General features: G+C 45.0%; 1 protein-coding gene across 2 annotated transcripts; it reads left to right on the top strand.

The window, feature by feature from the left end:
* The first annotated feature begins 17 nt into the window (after positions 1-17).
* TOP3A (DNA topoisomerase III alpha) lies at positions 18-18,175 on the top strand. Of its 2 annotated transcripts, none has more exons than XM_069734671.1 (20): positions 18-132; positions 1,333-1,582; positions 2,030-2,089; positions 2,336-2,409; positions 6,999-7,074; positions 7,637-7,745; positions 7,823-7,966; positions 8,049-8,219; positions 9,715-9,815; positions 10,698-10,772; positions 11,073-11,155; positions 11,249-11,456; positions 12,693-12,878; positions 12,989-13,118; positions 13,215-13,328; positions 15,092-15,257; positions 15,336-15,479; positions 15,842-15,964; positions 16,163-16,836; positions 16,930-18,175. In XM_069734671.1, exons 2-20 carry the CDS (start codon positions 1,397-1,399, stop codon positions 17,112-17,114), a joined length of 3,009 nt encoding a protein of 1,002 aa, XP_069590772.1. In that variant the 5' UTR covers positions 18-132; positions 1,333-1,396; the 3' UTR covers positions 17,115-18,175. The 2 variants fall into 2 exon arrangements, with proteins under 2 accessions (XP_069590772.1, XP_069590773.1); XM_069734672.1 differs by lacking the exon at positions 18-132 and adding an exon at positions 203-332 and having other exon boundaries at positions 16,930-17,541.
* Positions 18,176-18,726: the final 551 nt, after the last annotated feature.

The raw sequence follows: 18,726 nt of genomic DNA on the forward strand, positions 1-18,726 counted from the left end.
CGGAGCTCGTAAGGCATGCCGGGACTTGCAGGTCACATTGATCACGTGATGTCTATCAGCGCCGCTACGTTGAGCGAAGAGGGTCATTCTGCAGCAGCAAAGCGAATGCCTGCGCGGGAAGCGACGTGGAGTGTAAGTATTCACAACTCCTTATTAGTACGTAGTTCTTTATGAGAGAAGAATAGATATTTGCCTCCTGCTACTCACAACAGCTGAGCGTTCGTTGCAATGTGTCAGCGGGGGTCTCTGATATGGATTCCCCTGTGTGATACCGGGGAGAAGAAGAAAGTCGTGTAACTGAGAGTGTTCCCATTCACTGCCAGCAAGCAGAGGTGAGGAGAGTGGTGAGGAATGGGTCCGCAAGGCCTGGGGTGTGGGGAATCGAGGTATTCAGTGCTATGGGATGCGATCTGACAGCCTATTAACCCCTTCCCGGTGTGGGACGTACGGGGCCGGTGACACAGTCGCCAGCGGTGATCAGAGCCGACTCCGATCACCGCGGTTTAACTATTTAGATGCCAATGTCTTTCCTCGGGCGGCCTTTAATCAGTTCACTTGAGAGTGGAGTGCCGACAGGTTACCACGGCAGCTGGCGCCTTGCTGAAAGCCCCCGTCCACGCCATTTTTATTGCAATTTTTTTTACTATATACCATAGTATATATTACAGGCAATCACAGGCTCAAATCCTGTAAAAGGAGAAAAAAAAAGTGAACACAATAAAAAAAAAAATAAAGAAGAAAAAAAAAATAAATAAAAAAAAATATATATATATATATATATATATATATATATATATATATATATATATATATATATATATATATCTTGATCTGTAAAAATCTATGAATAAATTAGCTGTAAAATAAAAAAAAATAATCAAAGCTGTTTTTTGTTTTTTTGGGGGGGAGGGGGGGGGTCATCTCCGAAAAATTGAATTAAAGGCGATTAAATTGTTGAATGTACTCCAAAATGGTACCTGTAAAACTACCGCTCGAGGTGGAAAATAACAAGACTCCATCAACGGAAAAATAAAAGTTATGGATCCTAGAATATGACACAATTATTTATTTATGTTTTTTCTACAAATTTCAGATATTTTTGTAACCAATAAAATAAATATATTTATATATATATAAGTTTGGCATAGCTGTAATTGCGTTAACTTGAAGAAAAGCAAAGGGAGGGAGAAAAAAACAAACAAAAGCGCAGAAATGGAAAATCGTCCGGCTGTAAAGGATGGGGAGGAGAGGGAGCCAGGGCCGTGCATTCCTGTGAGGTCTCCGTGACTCTGTGACTAAGGCATGGTTTGATTAGTATTACTTCTTTTACAGGGAGGCGTTGACCTCATCGGTTTTCTGTAGCGCTCAGACATGAACACCGCTGTCACCTCGCGTAATGATCCTCCAGAGAAGTATTTTAGTTTTTAGCAGACAACTGACACGTTTCGGCATTCGCTCCTGTTCTGTAAACTCCATCGACATGTCTCTAAGAATCCCTGTTCAGAAGGTCCTGTGTGTGGCTGAGAAGAATGATGCCGCCAAGGGGATCGCCGATCTTATGTCCAACGGGAGGATGAGGAGGGTGAGGTCACTGAAGGCAATTTCTTTATTAAAAAGGGGACCGTAATGGGCACGGTCACATATGCAAATATCACACACACCTTCCTACAAGATCCATGGCAGAAATCTATGGCTCGCGACCAGTCACTGGTTTGCGGGACATCTGTTTTCGCATCAACCCTGATGTCATTCATTGGGGACTCATCTTCCCACATGCAAGAAGAATTCGCAAATTTTCCATTTCATATTTGCATGCATACGATATACAGATGCTACTCACAAAATTAGAATATCATCAAAAAGTTAATTTATTTCAGATCTTCAATACAAAAAGTGAATCTCATATATAGAGTCATTACAAACAGAGTGATCGATTTCACGTGTTTTTCTATTAATGTCGATGATTATGGCTTACAGCCAATGAGAACCCAACAGTCATCCATTTTTTTTTATACATATATATTTACAGCGAGAAGGGTTTTCAAAGTTTAACAAGATCTATGAGTACGAATATCACCTTTTTGGAAGGGTAAGTGATAAAAATGAGAGAGGGAAGAATATATGTATACCACAATAGTTCATTGTTTGCTGCCAGAAGCTGTTTCTATTCACTGACTGCAGGCAGAGATTTCGATTTACAATGTGCTTGGTGATTTGCGCTATTTTACAGACACTCGCCAACTATTTGGCCTTGTATGTCCTTGGTTTGGGTGTTTATATATCTTTTGTATTCTCATATTATTCTATTATCATATATTTTATCATTTCTCCGCAGGACGTCTCCGTCATTATGACTTCTGTGTCCGGACATTTGCTGGCGCTGGAATTTCAGAGTCACCTGAAGTCCTGGTTGGTTTCTTCTTTGAAAATCTTTAGAACTGATGGACAGAGATCTGCAATGTTGTCGGTGTCAGTGCAGCTTATCAGAGATATCAGATAATTCTAATGAAACTAAAGAAATAAAAATGTTTTATTTAACCCCTTTACCCCCAAGGGTGGTTTGCACGTTAATGACCAGGCCAATTTTTACAATTCTGACCACTGTCTCTTTATGAGGTTATAACTCTGGAACGCTTCAATGGATCCTGGTGATTCTGACATTGTTTTCTCGTGACATATTGTACTTCATGACAATGGTAAAAATTCTTTGATAGTACCTGCGTTTATTTGTGAAAAAAACGGAAATTTGGCGAAAATTATGAAAATTTCGCAATTTTCCAACTTTGAATTTTTATGCAATTAAATCACAGAGATATGTCACACAAAATACTTAATAAGTAACATTTCCCACATGTCTACTTTACATCAGCACAATTTTGGAACCAAAATTTTTTTTTGTTAGGGAGTTATAAGGGTTAAAAGTTGACCAGCAATTTCTCATTTCTACAACACCATTTTATTTTAGGGACCACATCTCATTTGAAGTCATTTTGAGGGGTCTATATGATAGAAAATACCCAAGTGTGACACCATTCTAAAAACTACACCCCTCAAGGTGCTCAAAACCATATTCAAGAAGTTTATTAACCCTTCTGGTGCTTCACAGGAATTTTTTGAATGTTTAAATAAAAATGAACATTTAACTTTTTTTCACAAAAAATTTAATTCAGCTCCAATTTGTTTTATTTTACCAAGGGTAACAGGAGAAAATGGACCCCAAACATTGTTGTACAATTTGTCCTGAGTATGCTAATACCCCACATGTGGGGTTAAACCACTGTTTGGGCGCATGGCAGAGCTCGGAAGCGAAGGAGTGCCATTTGACTTTTCAATGCAAAATTGACTGGAATTGAGATGGGACGCCATGTTTCGTTTGCAGAGCCCCTGATGTGGCTAAACATTGAAACCCCCCACAAGTGACACAATTTTGGAAAGTAGACCCCCTAAGGAACTTATCTAGAGGTGTGGTGAGCACTTTGACCCACCAAGTGCTTCACAGAAGTTTATAATGCAGAGCCGTAAAAATAAAACAAAATTGTTTTCCCACAAAAATTATTTTTTTAGCCCCCAGTTTTGTATTTTCCTGAGGGTAACAGGAGAAATTGGACCCCAAAATTTGTTGCCCAATTTGTCCTGAGTGCGATGATACACCATATGTGGGGGAAACCACTGTTTGGGCACATGGGAGGGCTCAGAAGGGAAGGAGCTCCATTTGGAATGAGGACTTAGATGGATTGGTCTGCAGGTGTCACATTGCATTTGCAGAGCCCCTAATGTACCTAAACAGTAGAAACCTCCCACAAGTGACATCATTTTGGAAACTAGACCCCCTAAGGAACTCATCTAGATGTGTTGTGATAGCTTTGAACCCCCAAGTGTTTCACTACAGTTTGTAACGCAGAGCCGTGAAAATTTAAAAAAAAAATCTTTCCCCCCAAAATTATTTTTAGCCCCCAGTTTTGTATTTTCCCGAGGGTAAGAGGAGAAATTCGACCCCAAAAGTTGTTGTCCAATTTGTCCTGAGTACGCTGATACCCCGTATGTTGGGGGAAACCACCGTTTGAGCGCATGGCAGAGCTCGGAAGGGAAGGAGCGCCATTTGGAATGCAGACTTAGATGGAATGGTCTGCAGACGTCACATTGCGTTTGCAGAACCCCTAATGTACCTAAACAGTAGAAACCCCCCACAAGTGACCCCATATTGGAAACTAGACCCCCCAGGGAACTAATCTAGATGTGTTGTGAGAACTTTGAACCCCCAAGTGTTTCACTACAGTTTATAACGCAGAGCCGTGAAAATAAAAAATCTTTTTTTTTCCCACAAAAAATATGTTTTAGCCCCGAGTTTTGTATTTTCCCAAGGGTAACAGGAGAAATTGGACCACAAAAGTTGTTGTCCTATTTGTCCTGAGTACGCTGATACCCCATATGTTGGGGTAAACCCCTGTTTGGACACACGGGAGAGCTCGGAAGGGAAGAAGCACTGTTTTACTTTTTCAACGCAGAATTGGCTGGAATTGAGATCGGACGCCATGTCGCGTTTGGAGAGCCCCTGATGTGCCGAAACAGTGGAAACCCCCCAATTATAACTGAAACCCTAATCCAAACACACCCCTAACCCTAATCCCAACAGTAACCCTAACCGCACCCCTAACCCAGACACACCCCTAACCCTAATCCCAACCCTATTCCCAACCGTAAATGTAATCTAAACCCTAACTGTAACTTTAGCCCCAACCCTAACTGTAGCCCCAACCCTAACCCTAACCCTAACCCTAGCCCTAACCCTTTAATTTTTCCCTAACTAAGGGGGTGATGAAGGGGGGTTTGATTTACTTTTATAGCGGGTTTTTTAGCGGAGTTTTATGATTGGCAGCCGTCACACACTGAAAGACGCTTTTTATTGCAAAAAATATTTTTTGCTTTACCACATTTTGAGAGCTATAATTTTTCTATATTTTGGTCCACAGAGTCATGTGAGATCTTGTTTTTTGCGGGACAAGTTGACGTTTTTATTGGTAACATTTTCGGGCACGTGACATTTTTTGATCGCTTTTTATTCCGATTTTTGTGAGGCAGAATGACCAAAAACCAGCTATTCGTGAATTTCTTTTGGGGGAGGCGTTTATACCGTTCCGCGTTTGGTAAAATTGATAAAGCAGTTTTATTCTTTGGGTCAGTACGATTACAGCGACACCTCATTTATATCATTTTTTTATGTTTTGGCGCTTTTATACGATAAAAACTATTTTATAGAAAAAATAATTATTTTTGCATCGCTTTATTCTCAGGACTATAACTTTTTATTTTTTTGCTGATGATGCTGTATGGCGGCTCGTTTTTTGCGGGACAAGATGACGCTTTCAGCGGTACCATGGTTATTTATATCTGTCTTTTTGATCGCGTGTTATTCCACTTTTTGTTCGGCGGTATGATAATAAAGCGTTGTTTTTTGCCTCGTTTTTTTTTTTTTTTTTTCCTTACGGTGTTTACTGAAGGGGTTAACTAGTGGGCCAGTTTTATAGGTCGGGTCGTTACGGACGCGGCGATACTAAATATGTGTACTTTTATTGTTTTTTTGTTTTTTTTATTTAGATAAAGAAATGTATTTATGGGAATAATATATATATTTTTTTTTTTTTTGTTTTTACACATTTGAAAAAATTTTTTTTTACTTTTTTACTTTGTCCCAGGGGGGGACAATACAGATCGGTGATCTGACAGTGTGCATAGCACTCTGTCAGATCACTGATCTGACATGCAGCGCTGCAGCCTTCACAGTGCCTGCTCTAAGCAGGCTCTGTGAAGCCACCTCCCTCCCTGCAGGACCCGGATCCGCGGCCATCTTGGATCCGGGGCTCGAGCAGGGAGGGAGGGAGGTAAGACCCTCGCAGCAACGCGATCACATCGCGTTGCTGCGGGGGGCTCAGGGAAGCCCGCAGGGAGCCCCCTCCCTGCGCGGTGCTTCCCTGCACCGCCGGCACATCGCGATCATCTTTGATCGCGGTGTGCCAGGGGTTAATGTGCCGGGGGCGGTCCGTGACCGCTCCTGGCACATAGTGTCGGATGTCAGCTGCGATAGGCAGCTGACACCCGGCCGCGATCGGCGGCGCTCCCCCCGTGAGCGCCGCCGATCGTGCTGGACCTACTATCCCGTCCATGGTCATAGGGGCCCACCCCACATGGACGGGATAGTACGTCCGATGTCAGAAAGGGGTTAATGGGGTTATTCTTTTTTTTCATAGTTAGGATTGTCGGACAGAGCTCGTAAATACAAGTAATTTTGCAATTTACTGCTTGTTAAAATTTGCAACCGTTCTTGAGATATTAACAGTTTTCTTTTGTTTACAGCTCGTCGGTCTCCTAGGCAACCGGCTGTAAACAAAAGAAAAGTGTTAATATCTCCAGAAAGGCTGCAAATTTTAACAAGCAGTAAATTGGAAAATTGCTTGTATTTATGAGCTCTGTCCGACAAGGCTAACTATGAAAAAAAAGAATAACCCCTTTAAATAAAACATTTCAAGAAACTATCTCAAGAATGACTGCAAATTTTAACAAGCAGTAAATTGGAAAAGCTCTATCTGAAAATATCGATTTCTGAAGAATGGAATAACCTTTTTAAAGAGATTATCCGCTACCTGCCCCATCAAATAGAAACTCAAGACTGTGGATTGAAGTGTGAGAGCCGCATGATAATGTCACTCGAGTGCTGGCAGACATTGCTGGAACTGGGTCGGTTAGCCACGTGATTGCAAACTACTTTTATAGGGTACAATCACATTTATGATGGAGTTATTCAGGTAGTGGGCAGCCTTTTTTAAGGAAGCGCTCCAATTTTGTACCAGTTTAGAATGTAGAAATTTGGCACTACGTATTTCTCTAACTTCTGCTGCTATATGTCTGATGCTTTTCAGCACTGTTGCTCTGTGGGGGTCCGCGTCTTGAGCCCTCCACTAATTGCACCACTTCAGGTAATGACTCACTGTCTCACTTTGCAGGCGCAGCTGCAACCCAGTTTCATTATTTGATGCAGAAGTGGAGAAATTTTGCCCAAACGATTTCCTGAACATTAAGGTAAGTTTTCCATCATGTTTAAACCCTTCGTGATCGGACAATCTAAAAAAAGAAAGGAAAAAAATATATATAGAAAAAACTTCTTGTTTCTCCAGCGATCAGTCCAATGGTAGAGTAAAATATACCTTTTATTTATCCATTGAAAAGTTCCAGATTTCTTCAGTTATAATATTGCATACATTCAATCCCTTATGGACGACCTGTTTCATGTAAATGCTGCTATCAGATTGACAGCAGCATCTAAATGGTTAACAGCAGCGATCAGATCTCAGCTGCACCCGCACCTGTTAGACAGAGATGCCAGATGACAACATATTTGGTATGGTTATTACTTACTACTGATATATTGATGGACCCGTCTTTAGGAGGGGGTCATCATTATCGGATGTGTGGTGGTCCGACACCGATAAGTGTTCCTCCAGCTTCACTGTTTCCACGCATGGGGATGAGTCACAGACAACTTCTGACAATGTTTTTGCAACTTTGACGCCACTTTTGTCCCCAGAGGAAGCGCTGCGATTTTTGGTGCCTGAAACCTGTACTGTTGTGTATGTGCTTGTAGAAAACCCTGGAGCGGGAGGTGCGGCAGTGCCAGGCTCTCGTTATATGGACGGATTGTGACCGAGAAGGGGAGAACATCGGCTTTGAAATTATCCACGTTTGCAAAGCGGGTACGGCCTCACCCTCCATGCTGACCGGCCTTATCGGCGGCTCCAAACATTAACCCCTTCATTACTTTTTCTTATAGTGAAACCCAATCTGCAGGTATTCAGAGCGCGCTTCTCGGAGATCACCCCGCGATCCATCCGAGCCGCCTGCGAGAACCTCACCCCACCCGACCAGAACGTCAGCGACGCTGTGGATGTACGGATGGAGCTGGACCTTCGAATAGGTGGGCAGCAGGCAATAGTAGGGGGTCAGCGTTACTCCCTGTCCTGGTACCCCATAGACATCTTTTTTTTTGTTATTTCCAGGCGCTGCCTTCACCCGCTTCCAGACTCTGCGCCTCCAGAAGATCTTTCCGTCCGTGTTATCCAGCCAGCTCATCAGTTATGGGAGTTGTCAGTTCCCCACATTGGGGTTTGTAGTCGAGAGATTTAAGGCCATTCAGGCTTTTATTCCAGAAGCCTTTTATAAAATCAAGGGTAAGTGACGAGAACGTGAACGCGAAGCTTTCTTCTTTATCTGGGCTCTTTTCTTACAGGGAACCTGTCTGCATGCTACATCATACAAGGCTCTTTCTCCACTTATGAGCCTTTTTTATTTTCCATCTGCCAATAACCCTCCACTCCGGCCTTTAGAACTCTGCATTTACTCTGCAAAAATTGCTAAAATGTGTCTTTGGTAATACAAGATGAATTGCCAGCTCACTGAGGGATCAGATTACAGCTGCCTTTTAAAGTCTATAAGGAGGTCAGGAATACAATAAGAAACTCAGGCAGACAGCTTGAATAGCAGCTTAAGAGTGGATGTTTTATATCGGAATTCACAGCTACACTGCTCAGTACTACTGTATATTGGCCTCAAAGCTCCTCACTTCTTTCTAATAAGTGTTTTATCTCACCTATGTTCTGTATTCATAGCTACACTGCTCAGTACTGCTCTGCTATGACTTCCATGACACTTCTTTCTACTAAGTGTTTGTCCTCTATCGCTTCTTTGAGGGACACATGAAAACATGCTGCTGACACTAGGCAGGAAAAATGTTAAAACCACCCACCAACTGGAACCAAGCTAGTCAGTTTTTGCTTAGTGTCCAAAGGAGGCAGACATGGGTCTGCGTTCAGACTCCGGCAGGTTTTCACAGGACAGCTTTTTTTTTTTTTTTCAGGCTGCTTTCCCAGGCCCCTCCAGTGGATCACTGTCAAAATTTAGTCCACGGCTTCATCGAGGCCTACTTCTGATTTGGTCACTCTTGCCACCACCCAATATAGTTCTTGCAAGCTTTTCTCCCGCTCTTCCTCCCTGGCCCACTTCCATCAGCCTATCTACGGCGTAGCTTTTCTCGCTATTCCAGCTTCAGGCGTGCATTTTCGTCTCCTCCTCTCCCCCCACAATGCAGGCCCCACAGGAGCCCCCTACTACCCATGAGGATAGCGTCCCCCCCTCCTACCCTACCCTCCCCTCCTTATCTCAGTCGGTTGCCGACCTAACCACGGTCTCACAATCCTTGGGCATGACTTTTTCCCCTGATATTTTTTCTTAGTAAATATTTTTTCTCACTTCAATGCTGGACTCATAGCTACACTGCTCAGTACTGCTCTTTAATGTCTTATATGGTACTTTGTAGTAAGTGTTTTATCTCACTTCTGTGCTGGATTCACAGCTACACTGTTCAGTGCTGCTGTAAAAAAAAAATGTTCCTACTTTTTTCTAGTAAATGTTTTATCTCACATCAGTGCTGGATTCAGGGCTACATTGGTCAGTACTGCTTTATAGTGTTTTCTCCGCTGCTTCTTTCTAGTAAACGCAGGATATAGAGGCCAGGTATCATGTTATTGTGTCTGGTATTGCACAGGTGTGGCACTGTTTTTGGGAGATATCAGACATTTTTTTCTTATCTTTGACAACCCCCTTAAAACTGTTAAAATCTGTTGCTTTTTGTGCCTCTGTTAATTATATCATCTTCTTTGGGTTCAGTGACTCATGATCATGAAGACGGAATGGTGGAGTTTAACTGGAAAAGAAATCGTCTCTTCAATCATACGGCCTGCCTGGTTCTCTATCAGATCTGTATGGAGGTATGCTTCTGTCTCTTTAAGGGGTTATTCTCATTTTTACAGATGGATAGTCAGGATAGTAAATGTAAATACAAGCACTTTTGCAAATTTTTGCTTGTTGAAATTTTGCAGCCGTTCTAGAGATATTAAAACTTTTGTTTTGTTTACAACTTGTTACCTCGGAGACCGACCACCGCTGCCTTCTTAGCTTGTAAGCATTGCGCTTAGGCTCTTCGGGATTAGGAGGAGACAACGCACTCCAGTGACTCAAAACAGTGTTTATAAGCTCCGTAGGAAAGAGCCTGTAGTCATGACGCATATTCTAGAATCGGTGGTCGGTCTCCAAGGCAATGAGCTGTAAAGAAAAGAAAAGTGTTAATATCACAAGAACGGCTGACAACTTTATCACGCAGTAAACTGCAAAATTGTTCATATTTACAAGATCTATCCAACAATATTCATCTATCAAGACGGTAATTAACACTTTAATGGCCTTGCAATCTACTTTCTATAAATTTATAGGCCTCAGGGCCAAAATAATTGGTTATTTTACCAGCGCTGAGCCAATATATTTTTTCAGCAGTATATATTTTTCAGCAGGCTCCTTATCAGAGGTAAGATTGCAATGAATAATAACACCTCTATACACAGCTGATAACACAGAATCCACCAATCAGAACCGAGTCCTCCCTTCACAATGAATTCTGCACACGCTCATTAGTTGCTTTGATATAAGCGAAGTTCATTGCTGCTAATGTACGTGTGCAATGTTTAATAGTAAGTGTGAAAATTGCAAGATTTCTCATTTTTAATTCTAATACGGATCATGTTACCGATAGAAAAAAAATGTAGCAAAAATTTGATTTAAATAATGAAACGTTGTTTGTTGCTTTGTTTTTTTAGGATCCCACAGCAACTGTTGTTCAGGTCGGGAGTAAACCAAAAAGTAAATGGAGGCCGGTGGCGCTGGACACTGTGGTACGTGGACGGATACGAATACTGGTTTTTACACCTGAGCATTGGTGTCCAATCTGTGGTTCTCCAGCTGTTGTAAAGCTACAACTCCCAACATGCTCGGGCAATTGGCTATCAGAGCATGCTGAGAGTAGTAGTTTTGCAACAGCTGGAGAGCCACAGATTGGAAACCACCACACTAGTAATGATGGCTCCGGACACCGCTCCGCCATAGAAAGCGCCATTCCTTAACAATGAATTGTGCCGCACTCACTGTAATAAGTCACTGACTGTCTCCTCATCGTGTTCACTTCTTCTGTGCAGGAAATGGAAAAATTGGTTTCTCGCAAATTGAAAATCGGAGCGAAAGAAACCATGAAGATTGCAGAGAAACTCTACACGCAAGGGTAAGGGCAGCCATCGAGAGCGGGACCGACCGCAACAGACAAAACCTTTCATTTTATTTTGCTCATCAGTGTCCTTTTTTTTTTTTCTTGCAGTTATATCAGCTATCCCCGCACAGAGACCAATATCTTTCCTAAAGATCTAAACCTCACAACGCTGGTCGAGCAGCAGACGCAGGATCCCCAGTGGGGAGGTTTTGCACAACGTATTCTGGAAAGGGGCGGGCCAACGCCAAGAAATGGGAATAAGACAGATCAAGCCCATCCGCCCATCCACCCCACAAAGTATACCAACAGTCTGCAGGTGAGGTGTAACAGCAGACCCTTACCAAATAACATAATACTGCCCCCTATGTACAAGAATATAACTACTATAATACTGCCCCTATGTACAAGAATATAACTACTATAATACTGCTCCTATGTACAAGAATATAACTACTATAATACTGCCCCCTATGTACAAGAATATAACTACTATAATGCTGCCCCTATGTACAAGAATATAACTACTATAATACTGCCCCCTATGTACAAGAATATAACTATTATAATACTGCCCCTATGTACAAGACTATAACTACTATAATACTGCCCCTATGTACAAGAATATAACTACTATAATACTGCTCCCTATATACAAGAATATAACTACTATAATACTGCCCCTATGTACAAGAATATAACTACTATAATGCTGCCCCTATGTACAAGAATATAACTACTATAATACTGCCCCTATGTACAAGAATATAACTATTATAATACTGCCCCTATGTACAAGACTATAACTACTATAATACTGCCCCTATGTACAAGAATATAACTACTATAATACTGCTCCTATGTACAAGAATATAACTACTATAATACTGCCCCTATGTACAAGACTATAACTACTATAATACTGCCCCTATGTACAAGAATATAACTACTATAATACTGCCCCTATGTACAAGAATATAACTATTATAATACTGCCCCTATGTACAAGACTATAACTACTATAATACTGCCCCTATGTACAAGAATATAACTACTATAATACTGCTCCAATGTACAAGAATATAACTACTATAATACTGCCCCCTATGTACAAGAATATAACTACTATAATACTGCCCCTATGTACAAGAATATAACTACTATAATACTGCCCCTATGTACAAGAATATAACTACTATAATACTGCTCCTATGTACAAGAATATAACTACTGTAATACTGCCCCTATGTACAAGAATATAACTGCTATAATACTGCCCCCTATGTACTAGAATATAACTGCTATAATACTGCCCCCTATGTACTAGAATATAACTGCTATAATACTGCCCCCTATGTACTAGAATATAACTGCTATAATACTGCCCCCTATGTACTAGAATATAACTGCTATAATACTGCCCCCTATGTACTAGAATATAACTGCTATAATACTGCCCCCTATGTACTAGAATATAACTGCTATAATACTGCCCCCTATGTACTAGAATATAACTGCTATACCACTTTGACTTGTTTCTTGCTGTTACATGCAGGGTAATGAGCAGCGCCTCTACGAGTTCATTGTGCGTCACTTCTTGGCCTGCTGCTCTCAGGATGCTCAGGGCCAGGAGACCACAGTTGAGATTGACATTGCCGCTGAGAGGTTTTTTGCTCACGGACTGATGATCATTGCCAGGAATTATCTGGACGTTTACCCCTATGATAAGTGGAACACCAAGGTAGGGATTGGAGCATTATATTATACTTTTAAGCACAATAATCGAGCAGCGCCCCCTGCTGGGATGTTTCTTTTCCTATCTTGGTAACTGTAGTTTTGCTGTTCTGTTAGATAATCCCGGTGTATGAGATGGGGTCTAGGTTTCAGCCCACCACGGTGGAGATGGTGGATGGAGAGACCAGCCCTCCGCAGCTTCTCACAGAAGCAGATCTCATCTCCTTGATGGAAAAACATGGCATAGGTACGTGGCTGTAGAAGAACAGAAACTCTGCACCCACCAGGAACAATCAGCAGCACAAAACCTCTAACCTGCCGGTGTCCTCATTGTCTCCTCCAGGGACCGACGCCACCCACGCTGAGCACATCGAGACCATCAAGTCCCGTATGTATGTGGGTCTCACACCGGAGCAGAGGTTCCTCCCAGGAGAGCTGGGGATGGGGTTGGTGGAAGGTGAGGATCCGGGGTGGATAGATCACTGATCTATCAAGGAATCAGCGGTGATGAAATTAGTAAGATGCAGATTTTTCACTGCTATGGATTCGCCATATATGTCTGATACGGGGTCATCTCTGAGACATGTACGTAGCCCGCAGTGTCGCAGCGTCTGTAAATGGGGAGGTGGTCACAGACGCCATGTGCCTCCAGTCACCTACAAGGCAGCCCCGCGCCTCTGTGTCATCTCCTGGATTTTTCCCTTCCCGTGGCTTCTCATGTCGCCTCTCATCCCCTCCACTGCTCCTCTCACAACCTTTTTTCCCCTCTCCCCAGACTCTTTGCACCACCTTTTGTCTCCTCCCCAGCTTCCTATCACCTTACCATGCCGCATCCCGTCCCCTGCCTGGCTCTTTGCGTCGCCTTCCCTCAGATCCACTTCTCGTCTTTCTTGCAAAGTCTTCCATCCTTTCCATGGCATCTTGCGCAGGCTCCTCATGCCAAGTCCTGTTCCTTATCCTGTTCTTGTATTTTACTTGCTTCTGCATCGGCCACCCTTCCTGTGCCCAGCTCTATGGGTCGTTTCCTATGCCCTACTAGGTAATTTAGTCACCTTCACTGTATCACGTGCTCTCCATGGCTTCTTCGGCCACCTCCTGTGCCCTCCCTGCCTCCTCTGGTTGCCTCCAGTGCCCTCCCTGCCTCCTGTGCCCTGCCTGCCTCCTTGGGCTGTCTTTCCTGCCTCCTCGGGCCACCTCTCCTGCCTTCCCTGGCTCCTCGGGCCGCCTCTCGTGCCTTCCCTGCCCCCTCGGGCCGCCTCCCGTGCCTTCCCTGCCCCCTCGGGCCGCCTCCTGTGCCTTCCCTGCCCCCTCGGGCCGCCTCCCGTGCCTTCCCTGCCCCCTCGGGCCGCCTCCCGTGCCTTTCCTGCCCCCTCGGGCCGCCTCCCGTGCCTTTCCTGCCCCCTCGGGCCGCCTCCCGTGCCTTTCCTGCCCCCTCGGGCCGCCTCCCGTGCCTTTCCTGCCCCCTCGGGCCGCCTCCCGTGCCTTTCCTGCCCCCTCGGGCCGCCTCCCGTGCCTTTCCTGCCCCCTCGGGCCGCCTCCTGTGCCTTTCCTGCCGCTTCGGGCCGCCTTCCGTGCCGTTCCTGCACCCTCGGGGGTCGCCTTCCGTGCCGTTCCTGCCCCCTCGGGCCGCCTTCTGTGCCGTTCCTGCCCCCTCGGGCCGCCTTCCGTGCCGTTCCTGCCCCCTCGGGCCGCCTTCCGTGCCGTTCCTGCCCCCTCAGGCCGCCTTCCGTGCCGTTCCTGCCCCCTCGGGCCGCCTTCCGTGCCGTTCCTGCCCCCTCGGGCCGCCTTCCGTGCCGTTCCTGCCCCCTCGGGCCGCCTTCCGTGCCGTTCCTGCCCCCTCGGGCCGCCTTCCGTGCCGTTCCTGCCCCCTCGGGCCGCCTTCCGTGCCGTTCCTGCCCCCTCGGGCCGCCTGCCGTGCCTTTCCTGCCCCCTCGGGCCGCCTTCCGTGCCGTTCCTGCCCCCTCTGGCCGCCTTCCGTGCCGTTCCTGCCCCCTCGGGCCGCCTTCCGTGCCGTTCCTGCCCCCTCTGGCTGCCTCCCTTTCCTTGGCTGACTTCCCTGCCTCCGTGGACCACCTCCTGTGCCCTCCATGGCTCCTGGGGCCGCCTCCCGTGGTTTTATTACCTCTGTTTTGTAATGAACCCCCTCCACCCTGAGACCGTTATAAACCTCCTACATGATCTTCATCCCCCCCCATTGCTTTACATTGATCATTTCCACAGGATACGATTCCATGGGCTTCGAAATGTCCAAGCCGAACCTGCGCGCTGAATTGGAGGCCGACCTCAAGCTGGTCTGTGAAGGCAAGAAGGACAAGTTCACTGTCTTGAGACAGCAGGTTGAGAAATACAAGCAGGTCTTCATCGAAGCTGTGGCCAAAGCCACCAAGTGAGTAGTCCTCGGATTGTCATCATATTCACAGCAGAGTTCCTAGGTCATTTATTCTGGATCTGTCCCTCTCTACAGGTTGGACGAGGCTTTGTCTCAGTATTTTGGACAGGCAGCGCAACCCGTGGAACAGCAGGAGATTTACGCAGAGACTCCTCTTCCTGTACGAAAATGTCCTCAGTGCAACCGGGATATGGTTCTGAAAACTAAGAGAGATGGCGGGTAGGACGATAATAGGGTTTATGCCGGTGCTCAACCCTTTTATGAGGTTCCCAGAGTTACACCGTACTTCCCACAAAAGTTCTTAAAGTTTCTGAATTATCCCAAAACCATAAAGTGGAGGAAAGTAAAATGTATAAAGTAAGGAGGGGGATGGAGCTGCAGCTTCACTGTGTCTGATGGGAGGGGTTGAGTTTGGAGGCATTTGATTGGTTGAGTGTGACGCATCACACCAGGGCGAGCCCGCCCACTCAGATACTAGAGAGAGAATATGCAGTATGAAAAGGATAAAGACCCCAAACCTCAGGATGGACCCCATAGGGTGACAACTGGTAAATCTCCACCTGTAACTGTCCTGTGTTTAGGTTCTACATTTCGTGCCTGGGATACCCGAGTTGTAAAACATCCGTCTGGCTCCCCAGCTCCGTCTTGGAGGTGTCACGAGACGAGAGCGTGTGTGACGTGTGCGGACCCCACCCGGTGCACAAGTAAGCTGACACTTTATATCTGTATAGGTCCGAGCCGATTCTAAGAACTTTGTTGCTGTCATTGAATGGAAACGTTCTGATCTATCACAGCTTCAGTGTGTTACATTGTATCAGTGAAGGCGATCCTAGCCAGCGTCTTATTTTTTGGATGTTCCCTCTTGTACAAAAACCCTTCCCCTCTTCCTTCTCCCCCTCTAGGCTGAAGTTTAAATTTAAGCGCGGCAGCATCCCCCCGCTGATGCCTCTTGAGTTTGTTGGGTGCATCGGCGGTTGTGACGAAACTCTGCGAGAAGTCCTAGATCTCAAGTACCTGCAGGGAGGTAACAACAGAGCGGCCCCTCAGTCCGGCCCGAGGGAGAGGAACCAAGTGGGTGATTCCAGAGAAAGGCCAAGTCGCCAGCCGCCCGCCAAGAAGGAGAGGAATCCAAAACTTGTGACCCCCGCCGTCCGGACGTCCGTAGCGGCCGGCACTGATCAGAACGAGGTGGTCTGCAATTGTGGGGTTAGCGCTGTGCAGCTGACTGTTCGCAAGGAGGGGCCCAATCAAGGACGCCCATTTTACAAATGCAACGGCGGAAACTGCAACTTCTTTTTGTGGGCAGATCAGGAGGTCGGTGCTGGCAGAAGTGCGCCGCCCCTGCAGATATCTGGAGGACGTCCCTCAAATTCATTCACTAGTCCACGGGAGCCTGGAGGTGGAAGTGGGGACTTTGCATCCGACGGTCAGGCTTCTTGTAATTGCAATCAGCCCGCGGTCACTCGTACGGTGCAGAAAGACGGCGCCAACAAGGGGCGACAATTCCACACGTGCTCCAAACCCAGAGACCAGCAATGCGGGTTCTTCCAGTGGGCGGACGAAAATGTGCCACCAGGTAAGGGGTTGGGGTGGTCCTAGGGTCCCAAGTGACTATCTGCACTCTAAGACTTTTATTTAACCCCTTGTATCTCTCCTTGATCCCTTCCAGGAGGCTCCGGCGACTATCCCAGTGCATTTGGAGGAAGCTTCTCAGCGCAACGCAATTCTGGCACCAAGAGCAAACGTTCTGACCGCAACTCTTCAGATCGAGAGCCGACCGCGAAAAAACCACGGAGTTGTGGTGTATGTCACCAGCCCGGACACAACAGGACCAACTGTCCACAGAACAGATGAGGAGCGTCCAATATTTTATCTTGTATGTCCCTACTGGAGCAGAGTGCTCGAGAATGGAAGACCATCATCATCATCCTCCATCCATTTACTCCCGTTACATAGATGGTTCTATGTTTTAGGAGTGAACAACCCCCTTGGTTGTTGTGCCGGATTCACGTATCCATGGACGGACCCGCCGGCCGCAGGATCTCGTGAGCAAATCATCTCATACCGTAAAACACAGATATGTGAATGCCTACTAATCAGACTGTCGGACCAGACTCTGGCTTGGCTCCATACCGACAGCGGTGGTGCGGAAAATCGGCCATTATGAAAAGTTGTTGTCCCCCATCTCAGGAGGTTCTGTGTCTAATTAGGAGATGGGTTTCCCAGTGACGTCTCTTATATCAAAAACCAAAAAGAAGAAATAAAATATTTTATGATGGGGTCAAAAGAGCCAGCGTTCAGTTTATACATTAGTTACCAATTTATTTATTTTTTTTTTAGTCTTGCACAGTCTAAAAAAATAAAAAGTCATATCTATTAGGGAAGGTGGTTCATGTTTCATCCGGAGTAGTGAGCAGCGACAAAGAGCGTCTTTTGATCTGGAGGACCCGACAGTGCAATGCTTAATTCCACCTGTGGGGGTGCTGCTGGGAAATTTAGCACTTGCTTCCAGGTTCCTGCAGACCTCTTCCTATTTGTCGGCACCCCTTCTGATTAGTTAGACCCTGGCGAAACGTCATCACCGAGCCAGAGTCCTGCAAATAATTTTGCCCAAATTCTAGTGATCATTCTATTATTGGATCACCTTACTAACTTAAAGGAATTGTAAGAATCCCTGTAAGGGTATGTGCACACGTCCGGATTTTTAGCGTTTTTTTTGCGGATTTTCGCTATAAAAACGCTATAATTCCGCATCAAAAACGCTAAAAATATGCATCTTATCATTTAGAATGCATTCCGGATTTTTTGTTCAGATGGATGCGTTTTTTACCGCAAAAAAAACGCATTCCGCAAAAAAAATGGACATGCTCATTCTTTTTGCGGATTTTTTGCGGATTTCTAAGCCAAAATGACTCAGAAAAAAAAAAAAAAAAACGCAAAAATTCCGCGAAAAAAACGCGATTTTCTGCCAGAAATCTCCGGATTTTGTCAGGAAAAAAACCTGACGTGTGCACATACCCTAAAGGAGGAAAATTCACGTAGCACGCGCCTTATATTGCAGATCCCATGACTGACTCCTGTAGGTTTGGTCTTTTATATATATATATATATAATTTTAATATAACGATGCAATATTCTGTGAGATCATCTACAGAAGGTGCCGTCAGAATTATAGCCGCTTTTTGTGCGGAGTTCGCTCAATCTCGTGACGTTTGTTGTAATATATTATTTTTGTTGTTTTTAATGTACAAATAAAACTATGAAAAATATTGTACATATTCCTAAGGGTTATCCTCCCAAGTAATTGTATGATGCTAATTTCAACTTTGTAATCTACCATGTCTATCAATTCCTCACTGTTTTCATAGCGATTTCATAGTAGATTCTTCTGGTCCAGGGTCGTCTCTTATTTCATTGTTCTTGTTAGATAATTTCAGTACGATAGTCGTTAAGTTGTTAGTAGGAT

The sequence above is a fragment of the Ranitomeya imitator genome, chromosome 7 (genome assembly GCF_032444005.1).
Source record: "Ranitomeya imitator isolate aRanImi1 chromosome 7, aRanImi1.pri, whole genome shotgun sequence".
Classification (NCBI taxonomy): Eukaryota; Metazoa; Chordata; class Amphibia; order Anura; family Dendrobatidae; genus Ranitomeya; species Ranitomeya imitator.